Source organism: Monodelphis domestica, chromosome X (assembly GCF_027887165.1).
Source record: "Monodelphis domestica isolate mMonDom1 chromosome X, mMonDom1.pri, whole genome shotgun sequence".
Lineage (NCBI taxonomy): Eukaryota > Metazoa > Chordata > Mammalia > Didelphimorphia > Didelphidae > Monodelphis > Monodelphis domestica.
Window position 1 is genome coordinate 83164079 of NC_077235.1, and position 26088 is coordinate 83190166.

At 41.0% G+C, this 26088-nt stretch overlaps 1 protein-coding gene across 1 annotated transcript in view; it reads right to left on the minus strand.

The window, feature by feature from the left end:
* The window catches only part of TBC1D8B (TBC1 domain family member 8B), a 112975-nt gene that overhangs the window by 65561 nt on the left and 21326 nt on the right, over positions 1-26088 (minus strand). Inside the window, exon 2 of the mRNA XM_007507027.3 lies at positions 17801-17911. Coding sequence (XP_007507089.2) covers positions 17801-17911 — 111 coding nt within the window. The remainder of the gene's footprint in view (positions 1-17800; positions 17912-26088) is intronic.

Below are 26088 nucleotides of genomic sequence, written 5' to 3' on the forward strand. Positions count from 1 at the left end.
GGGCCCCTGATCACAGCCGAACTGCCCAGGTGTTCAGCTCCTCCCAGATAATCAGCACGTGGTCCGCCCCTGGTGTTTAGCTCCGCCCAGATGCTCAGTGCAACCGCCCTGAGTATGCAGGATTCTCCCATGAAACCGCCCTGAGACGTTTTTTCCTGGCAGTCCCCAGATCCCAAGGACCCTGGAGTGCCCCCCCAGACAGAGACATTCCCCACTCACTCGCTGTCCCAGTGAGCGCTCCGGTAGCTCACTCTGGTTTGGTGGGGGAGCAGGGGGGAAGGGCAGCTCAGTTCATGTTTCTGTGCAAGCTTTTCCTCCTTCTTATTATAGTGTGGAAATATTCAAACCCCACATACCTTCGCCTCTGTGGTGTATTGGGGATTACTGGGGAGTCCTTCTGTTCCTCCAAAGGTGATTTTTGTGCTCCTTTGATGTAGTCTATTTCATTCGGTGCCGGAGGGAGGAAGCGTGTGGCGTCTAGATTGCAGCCATGATTACCCGGAAGTCTCCAAAGAGGGAGATATTAATTCAATCTATGGAAATACTTCCCAAGAATTAAGAGTTGTTCCAGAGTAGCATGAGTTGCCTCAAAAGTTAGTGGGCTAGGAACCAAAGTTAGAAGGCAGAGCCAAGATGGCAAAGTAGAGCAGAGAAGCTCAAAGTTACCAAGAGAATCCTCTCCAAGCAATCTTAAAATAACTCCACAAAATGAGTACAGGAGCGAAAAAAACCAACAAGAAGACAAGGTGAAACAACTTTTAAGAAGAGAAAAACCCAAAAGGTAGGCAGAGAACATCTGGGGCACTGGGATGAGAGGGGAGCACAGTCAGCAGGATGCTACAGCAAGGAGGGAAAAGCAAGCCAAGAACAAGCCACATCCCCACACCCCTCATCTGCTGTGCCAGGTTCAGAACCTAAGGCCAAGCCAACATCCATACCCTGAGACCCTGCCTGGGCAAATAGAGGTCCAATCTACCCACACCCTTTGAAATTCCAGACCTGGAGTGATGTCTGAAATTCCAGCCCAGAGCAGTCTGTGCTTAAGCAGTTGATCTGCGAGGGCCCAGAGCGAAGCCAGGAGTCCTAGTCTGGGCATGTGGTGGGGACATAGATCCCAGTTTGGGGTAGTTGGTAGATCCAAAAAGGGGGGTCCCTCTTGCCAAAAGCTCAAGGTGGAACTCCAGGACGGGACTATCTACTGTGTTTCTGAGAAAATCGAGCCCACAGTGAGACCAAAAGCTTCACCCAAGCCAGGGGCTAGAATTTGAGGAGTCCTTGACCTGATCAAGCACAGAGTAAATCAAAAGCTTATGCCCAAGCCTTAGGAGAGAACTTCAGCTATCAACATCTCAAGAGTTAACTAAATCAGCAGCAGGAAGTGGCTCTCAGAGCTCTCAGCCCTCAGGACATTATACCATCTTGGAAGAACTTAACCTGGAAGAAATCCAGAAATAAAGCTAATGGTAGCATCAAGGAAGCACTGAAGTTTAAGAGCTTACCCTAACCTCCCAGAGTAACAGAGTCTACCTATTAAAAGGTAGGAAAATGAGCAGACAACAAAAAAAAGCACTTAACAACAAAGAATTTTTATGGAGACAAAGAACAAGGTACAGACACAGAAGGGGAAAGTGAAAGCAAAGCAAACAAATGCAAAGTCCAAAGGAAAAAATATGGACTGAATGCAGATTCTAGAAGAGCTCAAAAAGGACTTCAACAACCAATTAAGAGAGGCAGAGGAAAAGTGGGGAAGAGAAATGGAAGAAATTAAAATGGAGACCAAAAATCTGAGGGAGGAAAATCAGGCCTTAAAAATTAGAATTGAGCAACTAGAAACTAATGATTTCATGAGAAATCAAGAAACAGTAAAACAGAATCAAAAGAATGAAAAAAAGAGAAGAAAATATGAAGTATCTCACTGAAAAAAACCAACTGACCTGGAAAATAGATCCAGGAGAGGCAATTTAAGAATTAGGGGGTTACTTGAAAGCCATGATTAAAAAAAAAAGCTCAGGCATCATAACACAAGAATTATTGAAGAAAATTGCTCTGATATTCTTGAACAAGAAAATAAAATAGAAATTGAAAGAATTCACAGATCACCACTAGAAAGAAATCCCCAAGTGACAACTTTCAGGAATATAATAGCCAAATTCAAGAGCCCCCAAGCCAAGGAGAAAATATTTCAAGCAGCCAGAAAAAAAATGCCATGGAGCTATAATCAGGATCACACAGGACTGAGCAGTTTCCATATTAAAAGAACCAGAAGACATGGAATACGATATTCAGGAAGGAAAAAGGTCTAGGTTTACAATCCAGAGTCACCTATCCAACAAAACTGAGTATATTCTTTGGGGGGGGGGGTTGGACATTTGATAAAATAGTATATTTCCAAGCATTCCTGAGAAATAATTCAAACCTAAACAAAAAGTTTGAAGTTCAAACACAAGACCCAAGAGAAGCCTAAAAAGGTAAATAAGAAAAAGAAAATTTAAGGGACTTATTAAGGTTAAAATGTTTGTATTCCTACATGGAAAGAAGATATCTGTAATTCATTATTCAGAGTAGTAGAAAAGATAGAAGGAATATACTTAGAAAGAGGGTGGGGAAGTAAGCTGATTATTATGACATGACATATATGATAACACATGATATGATGTGTATGTAAATGTGATGAATGTAACAATATGTATGTTTGAAATGATATGTATGTATATGATGTGATATTTAAAAAATCAAGGGGTAAAAGAGGATTTCACTGAGATAAAAGGCAAGGGAGAGATAGAATGGGTTAAATTATACAGCATAAAGAGGCATGAAAAATTATTACAGGGAGTGGAGGATGAGGGTGGTGAAGGGCAATGCTTAAAAATTTTATTCTCATTGTAACTGTCTCAGAGAGGGAAAAACACATATACTCATGTTTATAGAATTAGAAAAAAATGTAACGAAGTTCATCTGGAAGAACAAAGGTCAAGAATATCAAGGGAAGTAATAAAAAAATTGAAGGATGGGAGCCTAGCAGTACCGGATCTTAAACTGTACTACAAAGCAGTGATCATCAAAACAATATGGTACTGGTTAAAAGATATAAGGGTGGATCAATGGAATAGACTTGAGGTAAATGACCTCATCAAGCCAGTGTTCAATAAACCCAAAGATCTCAGCTTTTGGAAGAAGAACTCACATTTGGTAAAAACTGCTGGGGAAAATGTAAAACTGTATGAGAAAAAATAGGTTTAGATTAACATCTCATACCCTTATATATACCAAGATAAATACAAATTGAGTAAATGACTTAAATATAAAGAGTGAAATCATAAATAAATTAGGTGAACATAGAATAGTATACCTGTCAGATCTATCAGAAAGGAAGGAATTTAAGACCAAACAAGAGATAGAGAACATTATAAGATGTAAAATGAATAATTTTGATTATATTAAATTAAAAAGGGTTTGTACAAACAAAACCAATGCAACCAAAATTAGAAGGGAAGGAACAAACTGGGAAAAAATTTATAACAAAATTTCCTGACAAAGGTCTAATTTCCCAAATATATAAGGAACTAAGTCAAATTTACAAGAAATCAAACCATTCCCCAATTAACAAATGGTGAAGGGATATGAATAGGCGATTTTCAGATGAAGAAAGCAAGACTATAATGACATGAAAAAGTGTTTTAAATCCCTCCTGATTAGAGAAATGCACATCAAAACAACTCTGGGATACCATCTCACACCTAGCATATTAGCCAACATGACAGTGAAGGAAAGTAATAAATGTTGGAGGGGATGTGGCAAAATTGGGACTCTAATGCATTGCTGGTAGAGTTGTGAATTGATCCATCCATTCCTTTTTTTAGCTTTTTTTTTAAACCCTCACCTTCCATCTTGGAGTCAATACTGTGTATTGGCTCCAAGGCAGAAAAGTGGTAAGGGCTAGGCAATGGGGTTCAAGCGACTTGCCCAGGGTCACACAGCTGAGAAGTGTCTGAGGTCAGATTTGAACCTAGGACCTCCTATCTCTAGGCCTGGCTCTCAATCCACTGAGCTACCCAGCTGCCCCCCTTTTTAACTTTTAAACATTATTTTTATTTGGTCAATTTCAAACATTATTCATTGGATACAAAAATCATTTTCTTTTCCTCCCTCCCCTCCTACCACCCCTCCCATAGCTGACGCACGATTGCACTGGGTATCACATGTGTCCTTGATCCAAACCCATTTCCATGTTGTTGGTATTTGCACTAGGATGTTCATTTAGTATCTCCATCACCAATCATATCCCCTCGGCCCCTGTTGTCAAGCAGTTGCCTTTCCTCGGTGTTTTTACTCCCACAGTTTGTCCTCTGCTTGTGGATAGTGTTTTTTCTCCTAGATGCCTGTAGATTGCTCAGGGACATTGCATTGACACTAATGGAGAAGTCCATTATGTTCAATTGTACCGCAGTATATCAGTCTCTGTGCACAATGTTTTTCTGGTTCTGCTCCTTTCGCTCTGCATCACTTCCTGGAGGGTGTTCCAGTCCCCACGGAATTCCTCCACTTTATTATTCCTTTGAGCACAATAGTATTCCATCACCAACAGATACCACAATGTGTTCAGCCATTCCCCAATTGAAGGGCATCCCCTCATTTTCCAATTTTTTGCCACCACAAAGAGCGCAGCTATGAATATTCTTGTACAAGTCTTTTTCCTTATTATCTCTTTGGGGTACAAACCCAGCAGTGCTATGGCTGGGTCAAAGGGAAGACAGTCTTTTAGCTCCCTTTGGGCATAGTTCCAAATTGCCCTCCACAATGGCTGGATCAATTCACAACTCCACCAGCAATGAATTAGTGTCCCAACTTTGCCACATCCCCTCCAGCATTCATTACTTTCCTTTGCCATCATGTTAGCCAATCTGCTAGGTGTGAGGTGATACCTCAGAGTTGTTTTGATTTGCATCTCTCTGATTATAAGAGATTTAGAACACTTCTTCATGTGCTTGTTAATAGTTTTGATTTCTTTAACTGAAAACTGCCTGTTCACGTCCCTTGTCCATTTATCAATTGGAGAATGGCTTGATTTTTTGTACAACTGGTTTAGTTCTTTGTAAATTTGAGTAATTAAACCTTTGTCAGAGGCTTTTGTTATGAAGATTGTTTCCTAATTTGTTGCTTCCCTTCTGATTTTAGTTACATTAGTTTTTTTTGTACAAAACTTTTTAATTTGATGTAGTCAAAATTACTGATTTTACATTTTGTGACTCTCTATGTCTTGCTTAGTTTTAAAGTCTTTCCCTTCCCAAAGGTCTGACATGTATACTATTCTGTGTTCACATAATTTACTTATAGTTTCCTTCTTTACATTCAAGTCGTTCAGCCATTTTGAGTTTATCTTGGTATAGGGTGTGAGATGTTGATCCAAACCTAATCTCTCCCACACTGTCTTCCAATTTTCCCACCAGATTTTATCAAATAGTGGATTTTTGTCCCCAAAACTTGGGTCTTTGGGTTTGTCATAAACTGTCTTGCAGAGATCATTTACTTCAAGTCTATTCCACTGATCCTCCATTCTGTCTCTTAGCCAGTACCATATTGTTTTGATGTCCACTGCTTTATAGTATAGTTTGAGATCTGGGACTGCAAGGCCACCTTCCTTCACATTTTTTTTTCATGATTTCCCTGCATATCCTTGATCTTTTGTTCTTCCAAATGAACTTAGTTATGGTTTTTTCTAATTCAGTAAAAAAGTTTTTTGGAAGTTCAATGGGTATGGCACTAAATAGATAGATAAGTTTGGGTAGGATGGTCATTTTTATTATATTAGCTCGTCCTACCCATGAGCAGTTAATGTTTTTCCAATTACTCAAATCTAGTTTTAGTTGTGTGGAAAGTGTTTTGTAGTTATGTTCATATTGATCCAACCATTCTGGAAGGCAATTTGGAATTATATCCAAAGGGCTTTAAGAGATTGCCTGATCTTTGATCCAGGTAAACCACTACTGGGTTTGTATCCCAGAAATTAAAAAATGTGTGTATAAAAATATTTATAGCTGTGCTTTTTGTGGTGGCAAAAATTGGAAAATTCAATTGGGGAATGGCTGAACAAATTGTGGTATCTGATGGTGATGGAATACTAAGTGCTATAAGGAATGATGAACTACTTGGTTTCTTTGAACTGAGACAGAGTGAAATGAGCAGAACCAGGAGAACATTGTACACAGAAAGTCAAATGTTGCATTGGACGATCAAATGTAATAGACTCTGCTACTAATAGCAGTGCTATTAATGATCAATACTAATAATAAGTAACGATCAATAACAATCCCATGGATCTTATGAAAAAGAATGTCATCCACAGCTAGAGAAAGAGGTAGGGGAGTAGAAATGCAAAAGAAAAACATGATTTATCACTCGGTTACATGGGTATATGATTTGGAATTGTAGTTTTTAAAAAGATTACTCTATTACAAATATGAATAATGAAGAAATAGGTTTTGAGTAATAAGACATGTATAAACCAGTGGAATTGCTTGTCAGCTCTGGGAGGGGGCAGGGAGAGAACATGAAACATTTAACCATAGAAAAATATTCTTAAAAATTAAATAAAAAAAATAACCACAGTTAGAATAAAATACCTAGGAGCATACCTGCCAAAACAAACCCAGGAACTACATGAACATGATTGTAAACATTATTTACACAAATAAAGTCAGATTTAAATGTTTAAAAAATTTTAGTGGGCTAGGGGTCAGCATCTAGGTAGCACAGTGGATAGAGAATGGGGCCTTAAGTCAGGAAGAGTCATATTCCTGAGTTAAAATTAGCCTCACACAGTTACTATCTATGTGCCTCTGGACATGTCACTTCACCTTGTTTGCCTTTTAAAAAAGTTACTGGGTGGTGGCCAAAAATTGGAAAATGAGGGGATGCCCCTCAATTGGGGAATGGCTGAACAAATTGTGGTATATGTTGGTGATGAAATACTATTGTGCTCAAAGGAATAATAAAGTAGAGGAATTCCATGGGAACTGGAACAACCTCCAGGAAGTGATGCAGAGCGAAAGGAGCAGAACCAGGAAAACATTGTACACAGAGACTGATGCACTGTGGTATAATCGAACGTAATGGACTTCTCCATTAGTATCAATGTAATTTCCCTGAACAATCTGCAGGGATCTAGGAGAAAAAAAAACTATCCTTAAGCAGAGGACAAACTGTGGGAGTAGAAACACTGAGGAAAAGCAACTGTTTGACTACAGAGGTGGAGGGGATATGATTGAGGAGAGATGCTAAATTAGCGCCCTAATGCAAATACCAACAAGGAAATGGGTTCGGAGCAAGGACACATGTGATACCCAGTGGAATCGCGCGTCGGCTAGGGGAGGGGTGGTGGGAGGGGGGAGAGGAAAAGAAAATGATCTCTGTTTCCAATGAATAATGTATGAAAATGACCAAATAAAATAATGTTAAAAAATAAAGGGAAATCAACTGGCAAAAAAAAGTTACTGGGCTGTCCTCAATAGAAGCTATTCCGCCCTTAAAGACTTGACCACATGTCATATATAGAGATAGATAGATAGATAGATAGATAGATAGATAGATAGATACACACAGGGGGAGAGAAAGGGGAAGGAGGGAAGGGAGAGAGAGACACAGAGAGAGAAGAAGAAGAAGGAAGAAAGAAGAAGGAAGAAGGAAGGAGGGAGAAGGAGGAGAAGGAGAAGGAGAAGGAGAAGAAGATTCTTGTTTGCTTAGCTACAGGTTGGAGTAGGGATTACTAGAGTTTGAATCATATGGTTACTGATAACTTTCCCTCTTTTAAGAACCTACTTTTGTCCTTTGGACATTGATATATTGGAGATTTAAAAAAATTCTTATATACTTGAGGCAATTATTTACAGCTTTGGGTTGTTGGCTTTCTAAAGTGATGTTACTACAAAGATACTTTTTCCATTCTATTTCTGTCCTTTTCACTCTGAATGCATTCCTTTTTGTTGCACCGAAGCTTAATTTTATACAACTAAATTCATCTATCTTGCCTTATATTATTCCCTCTAAATCATAAATGGCTATTTTTAAAAACTCTTCCAGTCATAAGAGGTATAACATTCCATTATCCTGTCATTTTAATTTTTGATTTCTTAAAACATTTAAATTATTAAGTTAGTTCAAATTGATTATGGGTATGAGAAGTGGGTCTGCTTCTATTTTTTCCAAACTGTTTTCCAATGTTGTTGCTAGGTTTTGTCAAATCTCATTCATTTCCCAGTATTTTTTACCTTAGCTCTTTAAACTGCTAGTCCACTGTGTATATTTTGTTCTTGATCATGATTAACCCATCTGTTCCACTGATCTTTTTACAAATTCCTGTCTAGTATAATACTTTCCATGATTACTGATTTGGAACATAATTTGAGAGATCAGTGCTTTTCCCCCTCTCAATTTCCCTCAACAGTCTTGTCCATTTGCTCTCCTGGCTTGTGAGTTTTATCATATTCTCTAATGCTAGAATTTATCTGAATACCACTTTTGTGACTGGTACTGTGTGAAATCATTTATTTGGGAGAGTGGCCATATTATTAGTATATTAACAGCCATTTACTTCGAATGTCTCTCAGACAGTCTTTCCTCTCTCTCTTCATGCTTCTCCAAATGCAATACATTTGCTATGTCTTTTGGAGCAATAATATTCCATTATGTTCAAGTGCCATGATTTGTTTAGGAATTTCCCATTACTGGGCACACACTTTTGTCTCTAGTTCTTTGCTATAGTGAATATGAAATGATACAGAGAGAAGCCAACAGAAGCAGGACAACAACATACATAATGACTCTGGCGACCTAAAGGAGGAGAACAACAATGTATGCTATGAAGTTAGAATGACTAATCAAGGCCCAGGAGAAGAAAATCCTGAATGTGGAATGTTGTTGAATATTCATTCAGACACCATGATATGGAAGTGGGGCTGGCTTTATGGCTTTTCCCCCTTTTACAATCTGGGTTTTAAACCTGCTTCTGTCACCACCTGGGTAACCCTTGGCAAGTAATTGAAACTCTGAACCTCAGCTTTCTAGATGTATAAAACGAAGGGTTAGGGTTAGATGGCCTCTAAGGCTGTTCCAGCTCTCAATCGAGGATTCTCTGTGTGACCCATGGTAAGTCTATTCCCTTCTCTCAGTCTCAGTTTCCTCCCTTATAAAATGAAGAGGCTGGGCTTGATGACCTTTGAGCTTCCTTCTAATTCTAGATCTATTGTCGAGGTGCAACAGTAATATAGGCAGCTAGCTTACACAGTAGTGATCGAGGAGAAGAGAGGGATCAAATGGCAAAAGGCTACAGATAATGGCAAGGATGAAAACTGAAAAAAAGGCCATTAGATTTGTAGGTTAAACAATCACTAAGTAATTTTGCAGAAAGCAGTTTCAATTGAATGAGGTTAGAAGCCAAACTTCAGAGAATTAAAAAGAGACTAAAAGAACAAAAAATTAACACATCAGTTATGAATGGCCTTCTTGCCCTGGAAGTTCTGAATTTTGGCTAGAATAATCCTGGGAGGTTTCATATTGAAGTCTCTTTGAGTAGGTTACCAGTGGATTCTTTCAATTTCTAATTTGCCCTCCAATTTAAAATAACTTTTCATGTTTTCTTGAAATATGATGTCTAGGCTCTTTTTCTTAGTTCATGGCTTTCTGGTAGTCCAGTGATTCTAAATCATCTCTCCTTAATCTGTTTTTGGAGTTAATTGCTTTTCCTACAAGATAGATCATATTTTCTTCAGACTTTTGATTTTGTTTTATTATTTCTTGATGCCTCATAGCATCATTAGCTTCCTTTTGGCCAATTCTAATTCTCAAGGAATCATTTTAAGTAAAGTTCTATAACTCTTTGCCAAGCTGTTAATTCTCTTTTCACATCTTTCTTCCCCAACATTCACTTCTTTTCCCATTTTTTCTCTACCATGCTTATTGTAAAAAATTATTTCTAGCTCTCAAAAAAGAAAAAAAAACTCTTCCTTTAACTCTTATAGGAATTCTGGTTCAATTTCTGTCCAAACTGAATTTTTCTTTAAGGCTTTGCTTGTATATGATTTTAAAAGGTCATTGTTTGGGGGGGCAGAGTCAAGATGGCAAGCAGCAAGTTTAGACCTCTGAAAACCCTTCCTTACTGATCACAAACTGAATGCTCCTAGGGGACTGAAATTCAAACTTAACAACAAGACAGAGGTGGGGAACCCTCCTTCCTGACTCAAATCAAAAGGTAAGCCCCCCAAAGCTGGAATCTGAGAACACTCGGGTCTAAGGGGAAGGCAGAGGGAAGGTCCCAGGACGCCTCCCCCCCAACCCAGAGGGCTGAGCCCCCAGCGGCACAAATACCTCTGGGCGGGCAAAGGTGCTGGTTTGGAGGATCTACCTTGTGAGCAGTGGGGCTCTGGGCTCAGAGCGACCAGCATGGACAGCGGGGAGGAAGCCAGGGAGAGTCCGGCCCGGGGCTAGGTCCTTCCATCTGGCTCCAGTCTCACCGGGAGTTTTTTTGCCTTGGGGCACATCCAGACCAATTCAGTTAAACCTAATCCCATCAGGACTCCTCAGAGATCAGGGAGGCCAGGACCCCTCCCCCCCTAAAGTGCAGGGCCTCTGGCAAGGACAGGAACCTCGGGTCGGGCAAAGGCACTGGGGAACCTTGCAGACAGCGTAGCGGAGAAGCAGCTGGAGAGAACTGGAGAGAGCCTGGGTGGCCCAGCCTTCCCGGAGTCTTTGGGCTCAGAGCACATACAGCCCAACCCAGTTGAACTTAATCCAATCAAAAGCCTCCAGAGGACAGGGAAGCTAACATTCCTCCCCTAGAGACTGTACTAAGAGATCTGACAAAGCTCCAAGAAGGGAGATTGACAGCCCCAAAACCAAAAAAAATGAGAGGAGCAAGAGCACAGACAAATATGGGGAGCAAAGAAGGGGTAAATTCAAGCAAACAACAGAAAAAGAAGAAAGAAATTACAATAGACAGCTTCTGCACAGGTAATGAGCAAAAGAGCAAACGAAACAGAGGGGTTGGGATCAGCAAAGGAAAAATCAGAAATCTCAGCGAATTGGATACAGGCTTTGAAAGAACTCAAAATGCAATTCAAAACACAATTAAGAGAGACTGAAGACAATTGGGAAAAGAACTTAATAACTAAGATAAGTCATCTGGAAACAGAGGCACTTGAACTAAAACAAGAAAATAGTGTCTTGAAAGCCAAAATCAACCAGCTGGAAAATGAGGCAAAGGAGATGAAAGATGAGGTGAAGAAGATGAAAGATGAGAAAAAGGAGATGAAAGACAAGAAAAAGGAGATGAAAGACGAGGTAAAAATGATGAAAGATGACCTCCAAAGAAAATCAGACGAAAAGGAAAAGGACGACCAAAAAGCCAAAGAGGAAATCCAGTCTTTAAGAATCAGAATACAAAAACTAGAATCAAGTGACCTCACAAGGCAGCAGGACACTATAAAACAAAATGAAAAGAATGAAAAACTTGAGAAAAATATGAAGCATCTCAATAAAAAACAAAGGATTTAGAAAATCAATGGAGAAGAGACAATTTAAGAATCATTGGTCTACCAGAAGACCATGACAAAAGAAAAAGCCTGGACATAACACTATAGGAAATTATTCAGAAAAAACTGCCCCAATATCCTAGAACAAGAGGGAAAAGTGGAGATTGAAAGAATTCACAGATCACCTCCTGTATTTAATCCCCAACTGACAACACCCAGGAATGTTATAGTCAAATTCAAAAACTATCAGATCAAAGAAAAGATATTACAAGCTGCCAAGAAGAAGTCATTCAGATACCACGGAACCACAGTGAGGATAATGCAGGATCTGGCTGCATCCACACTGAAAAAACGAAAGGCATGGAATATGAGATTCCAGAAAGCAAGGGAACTAGGTCTACAACCAAGAACAAACTACCCAGCAAAACTGACTATATTCTTACAGGGGAAAGTATGGTCATTCAACAAAATAGAAGAATTTCAATAAGATTTTAAAACCAAGCAAGAATTAGAAAGAGTCACAAAATGTAAAATTAATAATTTTGACTACATCAAATTAAAAAGGTTTTGTACAAATAAAACCAATGTAACTAAAATCAGAAGGCAAGCAACAAATTGGGAAGCAATCTTCATAAAAACCTCTGACAAAAGTTTAATTACTCAAATTTACAAATTTACAAAGCTAAAAAAATTACAAAAATAGAAATTTACAAAGCTAAATCAATTGTACAAAAAAATCAAGCCATTCTCCTATTGATAAATGGGCAAGGGACATGAACAGGCAGTTCTCAGCCAAAGAAATAAAAACTATTAATAAGCACATGAAAAAGTGTTCTAAATCTCTTATAATCAGAGACATGCAAACCAAAACAACTCTGAGGTATCACCTCACACCTAGCAGATTGGCTAACATGACAGCTATAGAAAGTAATGAATGCTGGGGGGGATGTGGCAAAGTTGGGACACTAATTCATTGCTGGTGGAGTTGTGAATTGATCCAGCCATTCTGGAGGGCAATTTGGAACTATGCCCAAAGGGTGATAAAAGACTGTCTGCCCTTTGATCCAGCTATAGCACTGCTGGGTTTGTACCCCAAAGAGCTCATAAGGAAAAAGACTTATACAAGAATTTTCATAGCTGCACTCTGTGGTGGGACAAAACTGGAAAATGAGGGGCTGCCCTTCAACTGGCGAATGGCTGAACACATTGTGGTATATGTTGGTGATGGAATACTATTGTGCTCAAAGGAATAATGAATTGGAGGAATTCCATGGAGACTGGAACAACCTCCAGGAAGTGATGCAGAGTGAAAGGAGCAGAACCAGGAAATCATTGTACACAGAGACTGATACACTGTGGTACAAGAGAACGTAATGGACTTCTCCATTGGTGTCAATGCAATGTCCCTGAACAATCTGCAGGGATCTAAAAAACACTATCCACAAGCAGAGGACAAACTGTGGGAGTAAAAACACCGAGGAAAAGCAACTGCTTGACTTACAGGGGTGGAGGGGATATGACTGAGGAGAGACTCTAAATGAACACTCTAATGCAAATACCAACAACATGGAAATGGGTTCGAATCAAGGACACATGTGATACCCAGTGGAATCGCGCATCGGCTATGGGAGAGGTGGTGGGAGGGGAAGAGGAAAAGAAAATGATCTTTGTTTCTAATGAATAATGTTTGGAAATGACCAAATAAAATAATGTTTAAAAAAATAAATATTTTAGTATTAAAAAACTAAAAATAAAAAAACAAAAGGTCATTGTTTGTGTGTTGAATTTCCCTGTTATTGCAATAGCACTTTGTGGTAGGTTTCTTTTTTTGTTTGCTCATTTTTCCAGTCCACTTCCTGACTTTAGATTTTATAGTAGTCTTTGGTCTGCTCACCTCCGAGGGATGAGAGGTAAACTCAAGTGGAAGCAACAATTGTAGGTAGTCTTCATCTCTTGAATATGCCCCCTTCTCTCAACTGACAGTCCCTAACCTAGGACAGGCCTCATGCTCATACTATTACAATAACTCCCTCAAATGTCTTCCCACTCTACTCCATCCTTCAGTGAACTACCAAAGTGATCTTCGTAAAGCACAGATCACAGCACCTCCTCCCTGACTCAATCCACCTCAGTGGTTCCCCATTACCTCCAGGACCAAATAAGAAACTCCCATGTCTTTTAAAGCCCTTTATAAACATTCTTGCCTTTCCAGGAACCTAGGATCCAGTGAAACTGGCCTTGTTATTCATAGTACAAAGCACTCCATTCCCCCTATTCCATACATTTTCACTGGCTGTCTTCCATGCCTGGAGTACTGTCCCTCTTCGTCTCAGGCTCCTAGCTTCCTTGACTTTCTCTAAATCTCGACTAGACTTCTCTCTTCTACAGGAAGCCTTTCCCACTCCTCTTAATGCTAGTTGCTTCCCTCCATGATTATCTCATTTCTCCTGTCCAGATCTTGTTTATAGCTCGTTGTTTACATGTCGTCTCCCCTGTTAGACTGGGAGTTCCTTGAGGTAAGGCTTTGGTCTTCCCTTTCTTTGTCTGTCCAGTGCTCAGAACATGCCTGGCACATAGGAAGGAAGTCCTTATTAAGAGCCTCTTGTTGACTGACTGGAAAAGTATGTATGTATGTATGTATGTATGTATGTATATACAGTGTGCCTCTATGCTGAAAACATGTACAAGTGTGTTCCTATGTTTGCAACGTGCACAAATATGCCCACGTATTGACAACTGTCATGTTTGTAACATGGCTATGTGAACCAGTGCTTTTATGACATGTCTATGTGCATGTACTTCCAATGTGCCTGGGTGTGTAGGTCTACAGTGGTGCCTAAGCATGTACCCAGTTATAAAATACCCGGGTATATGGATGATTCCTGTGTCTTTTCAAGTAACTTGGGTGCCTGGCTAGAATAGGTTAATCCAGCAACTTTAACACCCACCCACACACTCAGCCACCCACACACGCACCCACAGACAAACACACTGGTTCCTACCTAATACAGCTGCCAAGCTCTGATGTCCCTATTATATTTTCGAAAAGCAATTACTGGAGTCTTGTATAGCTCTGCTCCTTGACGGTGAGGGCTTGGTTTGGTTTGTTTTTCCTCTCTGCTAAGTAGGTGTCTTTGGATGAAGCAGTTTTCTCAGGCAGAAAGGGGGGGGGCAGTGAGAGCGGGGGATCTGAACAAACAAGAGGGAGGTGGCAGGAGGCGGGAAACAAAGCACTCCCTCCCGAAGATGTCGGTCCAAGCTTATTAGACAGGATGAAAAAGCATAAAACGTAGCTACGGCAACCGAGAATGCCAGCTCATCTTCCTATTTTGAGTAGTAACTAATGAGAAGTAATATTTGGGGGAGGGCTCTTCCTTTCTATGGATTCAGATTAGAGGTGGAGAAACAAAGGCTTTTTCAAAGAACAATGGAAATGTGGGAAGCAATATCTTGATGCAATTTGATAATACAGTTGTTTCTTAGGCTGAAAAGAGTCTTCCCACATATGGAGGGGGTTCGTGTTTGCATTACTTAATGACAAGAACGGGACCCATAATACACACAGAGGAACCAGCTGTTGCAATTGGATGTGAACTAAAGTTGCCCATTGAGCAACAAGGTTCATCTATCGTCTTCTCCATAGCCTAGCCCAATTTCTGAACATTTAGATGCCTGCAGAAATCAATCCTTAAAGAATCTGCAATTTTGAAACTGCTCAAGCATAAATATAATGGGGAGCCATCAAACATGTAAAGACAAGATTCTGGGTTCAAATGTGGCCTCAGACACTTCCCAGCTGTGTGACCCTGGGCAAGTCACTTAACCCCCTTTGCTTAGCCCTTACCAGTCTTCTGCCTTGGGACAAATACATAATATTGACTCTAAAATGGGAGTTAAAAAAATAAGGAGAAGGGAGCAGCTAGGTGGCTCAGTAGATTGAGAGCCAGCTCTAGAGACAGGAGGTCCTGATCTCAGACACTTCCTAGCTAGGGGACCCTGGGCAAGTCACTTAAGCCCCATTGCCTAGCTGTAAAGGTTTAAAAAAACAGAACAAAAACATGTCAGGCCAGTGTGTGAGGACGGCTATTTAAAAGGTAGAGGGGGCTTCCCAGACGAGCTTGTTTCTGGCCCTTTAGAGAGATCCCAGCCCTCCGAGGAGACATTCTGCATGTTTCCTTTTCAGAAACAATGGCCAGAAAAGGTAGATTCCCACATGGACACATATGCGGCATGTCACACATTGCTACCAACTCCTCCATTAGGCTGAAGACAGCGTGCGTTCTCCATTACCAGCACAAAGGCCAGCTGGTTCAAAAAGAGTCAAAAGGGAAGCAGCCAGCCAGCACACTGAAGAACTGGACAGCAACCCGTAAAACAAGGGGCTTATTTGTCTTTGTATGGCTTCTACATCACTTCTCTACATACGTGGACTTCAGAAATGTGTGGGTCATACGCGGCTTTAGAGCGAACACCTACCCACAGAAGAAAACAATGGAGTCTTACATTAGATTTTAAAGAGAAACAGTAGAAATCTCAGAATCTAATTAGACCAACCAACATTACAATGGGATAAAAACGAATTGACAAGCAGTCATTGGGGTTTGTATTTCAAAGCAGACATCTGAATATTGTTAGCTAAGAACCCTGGCATCCATTTTTCCCCCTGCTATGTAGTCCATCATATATCTCCCAAACATCTTTCTCACATACACACTATCTCACTCTCTCTGTCTCTCTCTCTCCCTTTCCATCCCCTCCCTCTCCTCCCTCTCTGAAATACTAAAGTTAAGTGAGTATCAGGGCAGCTAAGCGGCTCAATGGATAAAGCCAGGCCTGGAAACAGGAGATCTTGGGTTCAAATCTAGCCTCAGATACTTCCTAGCTGTGTGACCCTGGGCAAGTCACTTAATCCACATTGCCTAGCCCCTACCACTCTTCTGTCTTGGAACCAATACTCAGTATTGACTCTAAGAAGGTGAACATTTTTATTTAAAAAATAACAGCTACCTGAGCATCTATACCAGGTCCAGATTTGTATGGCAATTCTAATTTCAGTGCTTCCATTTATTACTTTCAATTGATGCTGTATCTAGTTTTTTCTTACCTAATTTATTTGCTTGCTTGTTATCTCTCCCATTAGACTGGGAGCTCCTTGAGGGCAGGGACTGTCTTTTCTCTTTTTTGTGTCGCCCCAGTACTTGGCAGCATGGGGCAGGGCACCCAGTAGGTACTTAGAAAATGTTTAGAGGCTTACACAGTCAATGTCCAATTGTCAGCATGAGGATTGTGGGATGGGGGGAGGGGGCAGTAGTACTGGTTTCCCTTGTTTTCTTTAAGTCTCAACTAAGAGCCCATCTTCTACAGGAAGCTTTTCCTGCTCCCCCTTTCTCTTTAAAAAAACCGAAACCAAAACACTTACCTTCTGAATTAGAATCTTCAATTCCAAGATAGAAGAGCATTAAGGGTCAGGCAATGGGGGTAAAGTGACTTGCCCAGGGTCACACATCTAGGAAGTGTCTGAGGTCAGATTTGAACCCAGGATCTCCTGTCTCCAGGCCTGGATCTAATCACAGAGCCACCTACCTTCTTTCTACTTCTGCCACCCATAATTCCTCTTAATTATTGCTATCTCTCTTATCTATAGCTGTTTGCATGTCATCTCCCTTATAAGACTGGGAGTTCTTCCAGAGGAGGGACCATCTTTTGCCTCTTTTTGTATCTCCAGCGCTTAGCAGAGTGTCTAGCACATAGTAGGTGTTAAATAAATGTTTGCTGCCTGACTGACTAGGCTTAAAAGAGGGGTTAGCCAAGGCATGGCCGGAATCTGTACTGTTAATGGATTGCCCTGCATGTTAAATGGGAATTTGGGGTGAGAGTAAAAACAAAAAAGTATTACTTAATTTTTATTAAGAATATAATAACAGGGGGCAGCTAGGTAGCTCAGTGGTTTGAGAGCCAGGCCTAGAGATGGGAGGCCCTGGGTTCAAATCTGACCTCAGACACATCCTAGCTGTGTGACCCTGGGCAAGTCACTTGACCCCCATTGCCTAGCCCTTACCACTCTTCTGCCTTGGAGCCAATGCACAGTATTGATTCTAAGACGGAAGGTGAGGGGTTAAAAAAATACCATAACAGGAAACCTACTATTATATCCCAGCACAGTAACAGATGGATTTGCAAAGCATGAGCCAAGACAACTAGAAGACAGAAATGATAGATCCAAACAGACAAATTCTTAGACCTCTTCATTTCAAAATGAAAAACAGATTCTCACTTACCACATGCGATGGACCAATAAACCTGAGAACCTGGTGTCTGATGGAGGATGCGAAATGGAGCCACTTTAGCTGTTGAGTCTAAGACTGAATCAAGTGTCCCAACCAGAAGGCCTGTGGCAAAGAGAGATGATTGAAATCAGTGGTTTTTTTTTTTTATCAAAAATGGATAAAATAAAAATCAAGAAGCTGTGTAGAGTATATGATAGCCTTAAAGGCAGAAAGACCATGGTTCAAGTCCTGACTCTGCCATCCACGGGCTGTGTCAAGACAAGTCACTTAATCTAGCCTCAGACACTTCCAACCTGTGTGACCCTGGGCAAGTCACTTGACACCCAGCCCTTACCACTCTTCTGCCTTGGAGCCAATACACAGTATTGACTCCAAGAAGGAAGGTAAGGGTTTAAAAAAAAAAGTCAAGTCATTTAACATCTCAGGGCCCATCAGACAGCTCTCTGAGACTACATGTACAGAGCAGGTGATGGGTGATTTATGCAGTCAAAGGCAGTTCCCTTTACTAATACAATCACAGGTGCACTCTTAAAAAACTCAAAACAAAGCTATAACAACGTCACTTAAAAAAAACCTTCCTTTCCGTCTTAGAATCAATACTATGGATTGGTTCTAAGGCCAAAGAGCAGTAACCACTAGACGATGGAGGTTAAGTGACTTGCCCAGGATCACATGGCTAGGAAGTAAGAATATGAGACCAAATTTGAACCCAAGATCTCCTGTCTTCAGACCTGGCTTTCTATCCATTGAGCTGCCCCAACGATGCCATTTTTGTCCCCATCGAGAGAAAACTAGTCGATCACACTTCTGCTATATACCATAGTAGTATTATGAGAAGAGCGCTTGAGGAAATCCCCATTTGGCAGGAGTAGAAGGCTCAATTACCCAAATCTTACAGTATCATAACAGTTATAATCCAATTTCAGAATCACTGAGACATATAAGTGATTGTCTAGAGTGGTAAAATCGTGACTAACGAGACTGGTACAAAAATGGGGGTGTGAGGGAAGGGGAGTCTGTCTAACGTTTAAGTCCAAAGGCCTTAGCCAAGTATCCAAGACTCTTGGTCAACTGGCCCAGCCCTACCAATACAGTCTTACCCTGTGTCATTCCCCAACAAAAAGAACTACTCTGGGCAGGCCAATCTCCTTGCTAATTCACTGTTATGACTCCTGGCTTTTTCCTCAGCATTTTTTTCATACTAGGATCAAGCTCAAATCTCCTCCCCAGGCCTCAGGCCATCCAAATCTTATGCTTTTTCCATTCCTGCCTTCCCTCTCACTGCCCATGTGAGTCTTTTTTTTTAACCCTTACCTTCTGCCTTAGAGTCAATATTGACTCTAAGGCAGAAGAATGGTGAGGGCTAGGCAACGGGGGTTAAATGACTTACCTGGGGTCCCACAGCTAAGAAGTATCTGAGACCACATTTGAACTCAGGACCTCCTGAGACAGGAGTCTCTGGGCCTGGCTCTCTATCCAAACTGAACCATCTGGATGATCTTACCCATATGATTCAAAGGATCAGCTAGTCATCTCTTCCAATGTCTTCAACTTACAGAGAAATGACTTGCCCAAGAGACTATGTCATCGATCAGAATCAGGTTTTGAACCCAGATCCAGAGCCAGTGTATTTTGCTCACTCTACCAATCCAACAAGATGAGACGAACGCTTCCTTTTATTCTGGCAAGTTTGAGTAAGAACTTTGTTAGTTCTTCATTCAGAGTGGGTATTCGAGAGCAAATTGTACAAGAAGAATCCACTTAAACCCAGGTTTTCCACTCATTTCCAGTTTTCATCTACTGAAGAGCTTTCTTGGAACAAGTGATATTTCAAGCAAGCTCTGAAGGATTTCTAAAAACAATAGCTGAGAGGGAATAGTAGGGAATCAACACAAAGGAAGAGCAAGAGGACCGATGTCCATTGTGAGTGGCAATCTCATTTAACTGTCCATTACTTAAAAGGTGTAACGACTTTCGTGCCACTGGACCCAGGCTTCCAACGCCGAGAGTGGGGCTGTCTCTGTGCATCGACTTTTCCACTTCAATCTCCTTCACGCACTCATCTATCATAGATGAAAGCGCACAGAGACAATCGTCATCCTCGGTTACCGAGAGACCACTACTGACTACTACTACTTAAAAAATCCCTTTGACGGCTATTTCGTATTTTTAACATCAGGGTCATTTGGAGGGATGTCCTGCCCCCTCCACTCTGGGGACTGAATCCTCCCTTATAACAAAAGAAGGAGACAAACTGCGACAACTGATACAGTGCCTATGTCTGATGAGGTATGTGTAAGTGGCCTTCTGCCCTTGAAGTCCCCGGCCTTGCTCCTCAAAGGAAGGTGATAGGTTTCATTATCTGCTCTCTGGGACCATTATTGGCTTTTCAATGACTTCCTTTGGGGGATCTTTTCATTCCTACCCTTGGAGTGATTGTTGACACTGTTCTTCTCACCACTTGGCAGGAAGTCTCCAGAAGAGTCCTCTAAGGAGTTCGGTTTGACCTTGGCCCAACATTGAGCACTCTGAAGGAGGACTTGGTTCCGGCTCATTATCCTTGGAGGTTTCAAGTTGGAAGAGCCTTTAGGAGTCTACATCTGCTGAGACCAACCTCTTACTTTAGGAATGAGGAAACTGAGGTCCAGAGAGGAGAAGAGACTTACCCAAGGCCACAGGCAGTAAGTGGTAATACAAAGATTTGAACATGGATCCCCTAATGCTGAATCCAGAGCTCTTACCACTGCATCACCACCCAGCCAATACTCTAGATGACAAAGTCAGGATCCAGAAAGGATCCTGAGAGTTTAGAGCCTTGGATTAAATCTACTTGGAAGAAATTCGATAGGGATAAATAGAAAGTCTTATGTTTGGATTCGAAAAATTCAACTTTCCTAGAATCAGGCAGGGAAGACAATTGATTCAGCAATTTTTGACCTGGGGATTTAATGGGCTGAAAATTTAACATGAATTGGTGGTGCAATGTGGCAGCCCAAAATGCCAATATTAACTCGAGCTGCATTAAGAAGGAAAGCGTCCAGGTAGGAGGAAGATGTGTGTAAGAAGGAAAGTCTCCCAGGATCTTATTTTTATAGGTGTAAGGTATATATCTTATATAAGGTATAGAAATAAGATAGAGCTTCCAGGAATAATTTCCCTATTAGTAGCTCTGGAGACCACAATTTAAAGTAGACATTGGTAAACTGGAGAGAAATCAGAGGAAGGCCACCAGGATGGTGAAGGTCCTTGAGTCTATGTCATAAGAGGATCAGCTGAAGGAACTGGAAATGTTTAAAATGGAAGAAGGGGGCAGAGCCAGGAATGGTGAAATAGGAGGAAGAAATATAGTGAGTACCATACGGTCCCCTGTCATACTGTGCCCCCTGCCCTCAAAAAAGCCCAACCCTCTTCTAAACAGATTTGGAAGCATAGGGAGAGAGCCAGGGATACTGGAGATGTGCTCTGGCCAGAAGTATGCACGTAGAGACCAAAAGAAGACCAAGGCTGTATGCTGGGACAAGATGAGGAGTCACACCCATACTGGGGCACCACGACCTCATGCAGGCTGTGGAAACAGGTGCTAAACGTCAGCTTTGTTACTCACTGCCCAGTTCCAGGTCAGAGATCCAGGCAGGACTAAGGAGGGAACCATGCCTAGGAGTAGCACTCCAGGCTCAGGAGTGGTCATAGGCCCTACGATGTGTGTGAATGAAGGAGGAACAAGTTCAGAAGGACGCAGCAACTCTGACTTGGAATCCTGGGAGCAGAGCAACTTATAATTCTAATTTATGGCCTCATCAACTGAAGCCTGCAGAGGAATAACCAGGGCAGGAAAGGGGAGCCTTCAATTATGCAACTGGATCAGCAGAGCTTTCTAACAGGCTGATAGGCCAAGAATTTGAAGGGCATCCATCACCCTCTCTGGGAGCATTGAAAGTTTGCAGGTCCCCAGACTGAGCTGCCCCTGAGAACCCAGAATAATTCAACACTCAATACCCCAAGAAAGCAACAACAGAACCAAGCCAGACATTCCCTCCAGAAGTTCACAGAGGCAAGAGGCTGGGAGAATAAGCAAGCAAGCAAGCAAACAAAAAGACTACCAGAAAACACTATTATGTGACAACATTCCAGAGGGCAAAGGACTTATAACCATGAACAGCTTACCCATGACAAATTAAAGGACCTCTGAGATTACACCTCATTGTTAGACTAGCAAAACAGGTAAAAAGAGGAAAATCACCATTGCTGGAGAGGCTATAGGAAAATGGGCACATGAATGCACTGTTGGTGGAGCTGGGGACAAATATAGTTATTTTAGAAAATAAAAAGTATGCCCCCAAAGTTGCTAAACTGTGCATATCCTTTGACCTGGTGGTGATGATGATGATGATGATGATGATGATGATGATGGAGGTCTTGCATGTTCAAAAATGGTGGCAAATGGGGGCAGCTAGGTGGCTCAGTGGATTGAGTGCCAGGTCCAGAGATGGGAGGTCCTGGGTTCAAGTCTGGCCTCAGACACTTCCCAGCTGTGTGACCCTGGGCAAGTCACTTGACCCCCATTGCCTACCTCTTACCACTCTTCTGCCTTAGTATTGATACTAAGTAGGATGTTAAGTAGTATTGATACTAAGAAGGAAGGTAAGGGTTTAAAAAAAAGAAATGAGGAAGAGAACAGTTTCAGAGAAATCTGGGAAGACTTAGATGAATTGATGCAAAGTGAGGTGAGCAAAAATCCAGGAAACAATTTATATAAGAGCAACATTATAAAGACAAACAACTCTGAACAACTTAAAAATTCTGATCAACTAAATGACCAGTCAGAAGACCCATGGTGAAACATGCTACCTACCTCCTGAAAGAAAAGTGGTAGACTCAAGGTCAACATGGGAGTTGATTTTATTTTATTTGGACATGGCCAACAAGGAACTTTATTTTCTTTGACTAGATATTTTTGTTACTTGACTGGATATTCTTGGTTACAAGGATTTTGCTTTTTTCCCAGTGTCTTTAAAAGGAAGAGGAGGGTTGGAGGAAGATGATGATCTCTGTTTTGGATTTGAGTTTGAGATGCCTACAGAACATCCAGCTTGAGATGTCTAAAATTAGGTAAAAATTGGTAATGGGAGGCAAAAGCTAAGGAGAGATTAGGGGTGCATATGTACATATAAAATCACTTGAATAGAGATTATTAATTGAAGCAATGGGAGCTGACAAGAATACCACATGGAAGAGTACAGAAGAAAAAGAAAAGAGGGTCCAAGGCAGATCCTTGGGGTATATATCCATATAGAGAATCTTACCTGGATGAAGATTCAACAGAGCCTGATGAGTAGTCAGACAGGTAGAAGGAAGGCCAAGAAAGACAATGTCACGATAAGCTAGTAAGGAAAGTGAATCCAGAAGAGAGTAACTGATAATGTCAAAGCTTACAAAGCAATCAAGAAGGATGAGGACTAAGAAAAGGTCATTAGATTGAGCAATTAAATGATTAGTGGTAACATCAGAGAGAGTAATTTTAGTTGAACACTGAGGTCATAAACCAAACTGTAGCAGTTCTAGAAGTGGGAAGAGAAAAAGTAGAAGTCTGTCTAAAGGAATTTAGCTGAGAAAGGGATAAGAGATATAGGATGACAGTTAGCAGAGTCGGTAGGATCAAATGACAGTTTTGGAAGATGGGAGACATCTAGGCATATTTGCAGGCATCAGGGAAACAGCCAGTAGACAAAGAGAGACTGACAAGTAGAAAGTGAGTGAGGATGACAGAAGAGCTAATCTGTTGAAAAAGATGGAACAGAATAGAATCCAGGATGCACATAAACCTGGAAAAATTGTATGAACTGATACAAAGTGAAGTGAGCAGAACCAGAATAATGTATACAGCAAAAGAAATGTTATATATGATCAACTGTGAAGGACTAAACTATTATCAGCAAAACAAGGCTCCAAGATAACGCCAAGGGACTCGTGATCCACAGCCAAAGAAGAACTGTAGGAATCTGATTGCAGATCAAAGCATACCATCCTTCACTTTATTTCCTTCATGAGTTTTTTATTGTATATAAGATATGTGCCTTCAGTCACAACATGGGGAATATGGAAATACATACTGCATGGAAAGTACTGGTATAATCTATATCAGACTATTTACTACCTTAGGGATGGGAGCAGGGGAGAAAATCTGAATTACAGTATGTCAGAAAACAATTGTCAGAAATTGTTTCTATATGTAACTGAAACAATAAAATTTATTTTTGAAAAAAACGATGCATATAGAGTACTTGGCAAAGAGAAAGGCCATCTTCTTGTCTGAGGCAGGAGTGAAGGAGGAAACAGTAGAAGAAGATATTGTGAAGAAGGGATAAGAAAGAGTTCTCAGTGCATGGGCTCAATTTTTTTCAACGGAGATCTTCAGCTGGGGGATTGGGGAGGGGATGTCGGCAGTGTCATGGGAAGCTTGAGTGAGGACCCAGTTGAAATTATGGCCCAGCTGAGGTTATGCAAGAGCCATTTATCTTTTCAGCAGCATATGGTGGATGGTGGGAATAATCCAAAGTTGGGGTTTAATGGATGCCACCATTCATATGGTGAATAATGAGAGTAATGCAAGGCATGACGAGGGAAAGAACAGGGGTCAAAGGACTAGAGTAGAGAGGGCAATGTAGAGTTGAACTGATTCACCAAGGAATCAATGTAGGGAAGGAAGGTGAGTGTAGCCAGTACAGGGGTGATGACCTTGATAAAAAATGAAGAGGTGGAAGGATTGGAGGTTGTGGTGAAGAGGAAGACCAGGATTAGGGTTTATAAGGCAGAATGAGGGGGCAGCTGGGTGGCTCAGTGGATTGAGAACCAGGCCTAGAGAAGGGAGGTCCTTGGTTCAAATCTGGTATCAGACACTTCCTAGCTGGGTGACCCTGGGCAAGTCACTTGACCCCCATTGCCTAGCCCTTACCACTCTTCTTTTTTTTTTTAAATCCTTACCTTCCGTCTTGGAGTCAATACTGTGTATTGGCTCCAAGGCAGAAGAGTGGTAAGGGCTATGCAATGGGGGTCAAGTGACTTGCCCAGGGTCACACAGCTGGGAAATCTCTGAGGCCAGATTTGAACCAAGGATCTCCCATCTCTAGGCCTGGCTCTCAATCCACTGAGCTACCCAGCTGTCCCCTCCTTACCACTCTTCTGCCTTGGGCCCAATACAGAGTATTGATTCCAAGATGGAAGGTGAGGGTTTTTTAAAAAGGCAGAATGAAATATGGAATGATAAAAGAAACAAAAGAGAATTGTGAGGTATGTTAAGGAAGAAAAACATCCTAAAAGATGAAGGCAGTCATCTCAACTCTGCCCAGACCTGACTACATCTGGGGTAGCCTATCCAGTTCTTGGTATCATATTGTAAGAGGAACAGTGACAAACTATAGTATGCCCATTGAAGGGTATGTAGGGAAAGGAATCTCACTCTTCTCCCCACCACCCCTATCCCCAGCTGGGGCATATGTGCAATGGCTAAAGGAAGTAAAGTTGCTTAGCCTGGAGAAGAGCAGGCTTTCAGGAAAAAGCTAGAATGAGAGCTAGCCTCTTTATAATATCACTTAAAAACAAAAGAATTACCAAAACTAAGGAAAACAATTTTTTAATTATCTAAGAAAAATTGAAATTTACCCTCTCAAAAGAAAATTAATAAACCAAAGAGCTGATAATTTTTTTAATTCAAGAAGCAACTGAAGCAAAAGCCAAAAGCGGTGATAGCAATGCAGAAAGGGAACAATGCAAGCTATCCCAAAGGACATTCTCAAATGGATAAATGACATGCTTCACTAATTCAAGGAAGGATTAACACCGAGAAGATCATGAAAAGTAATAGAAGAACTTGGAACAATTAAAAATTCCCAGGGGAGGAACTGAAGCTATAAGCAAATGAAACTTTACAAAAAGACAATATGGAGAACATAACAGAGAGCCTTATCAATATGCTGTTAGTGGAGATCTGAATTTGTTCAGTTGTCCTGAAAAACACTTTGCAATTATATTAGGACACTGACTAAACTGATGACATATTTTGACTCAGCAATACTGCCAATGGACATAATACTCCAAAGAGGTCATATAGGCAGAAGGAAATGTCTCACATATATTTATTAAAATATTTAGAAGAGCATCTTTTGTAATATCTCTAAACTGGAGAGGTGATGAGTGCTCATCAGTAGGAGGACAGAAGAATAAATTCTGGTTTATGGATGGGATGGAAGAGATAAGTGCTTAGAATTACACATATCTTTAAG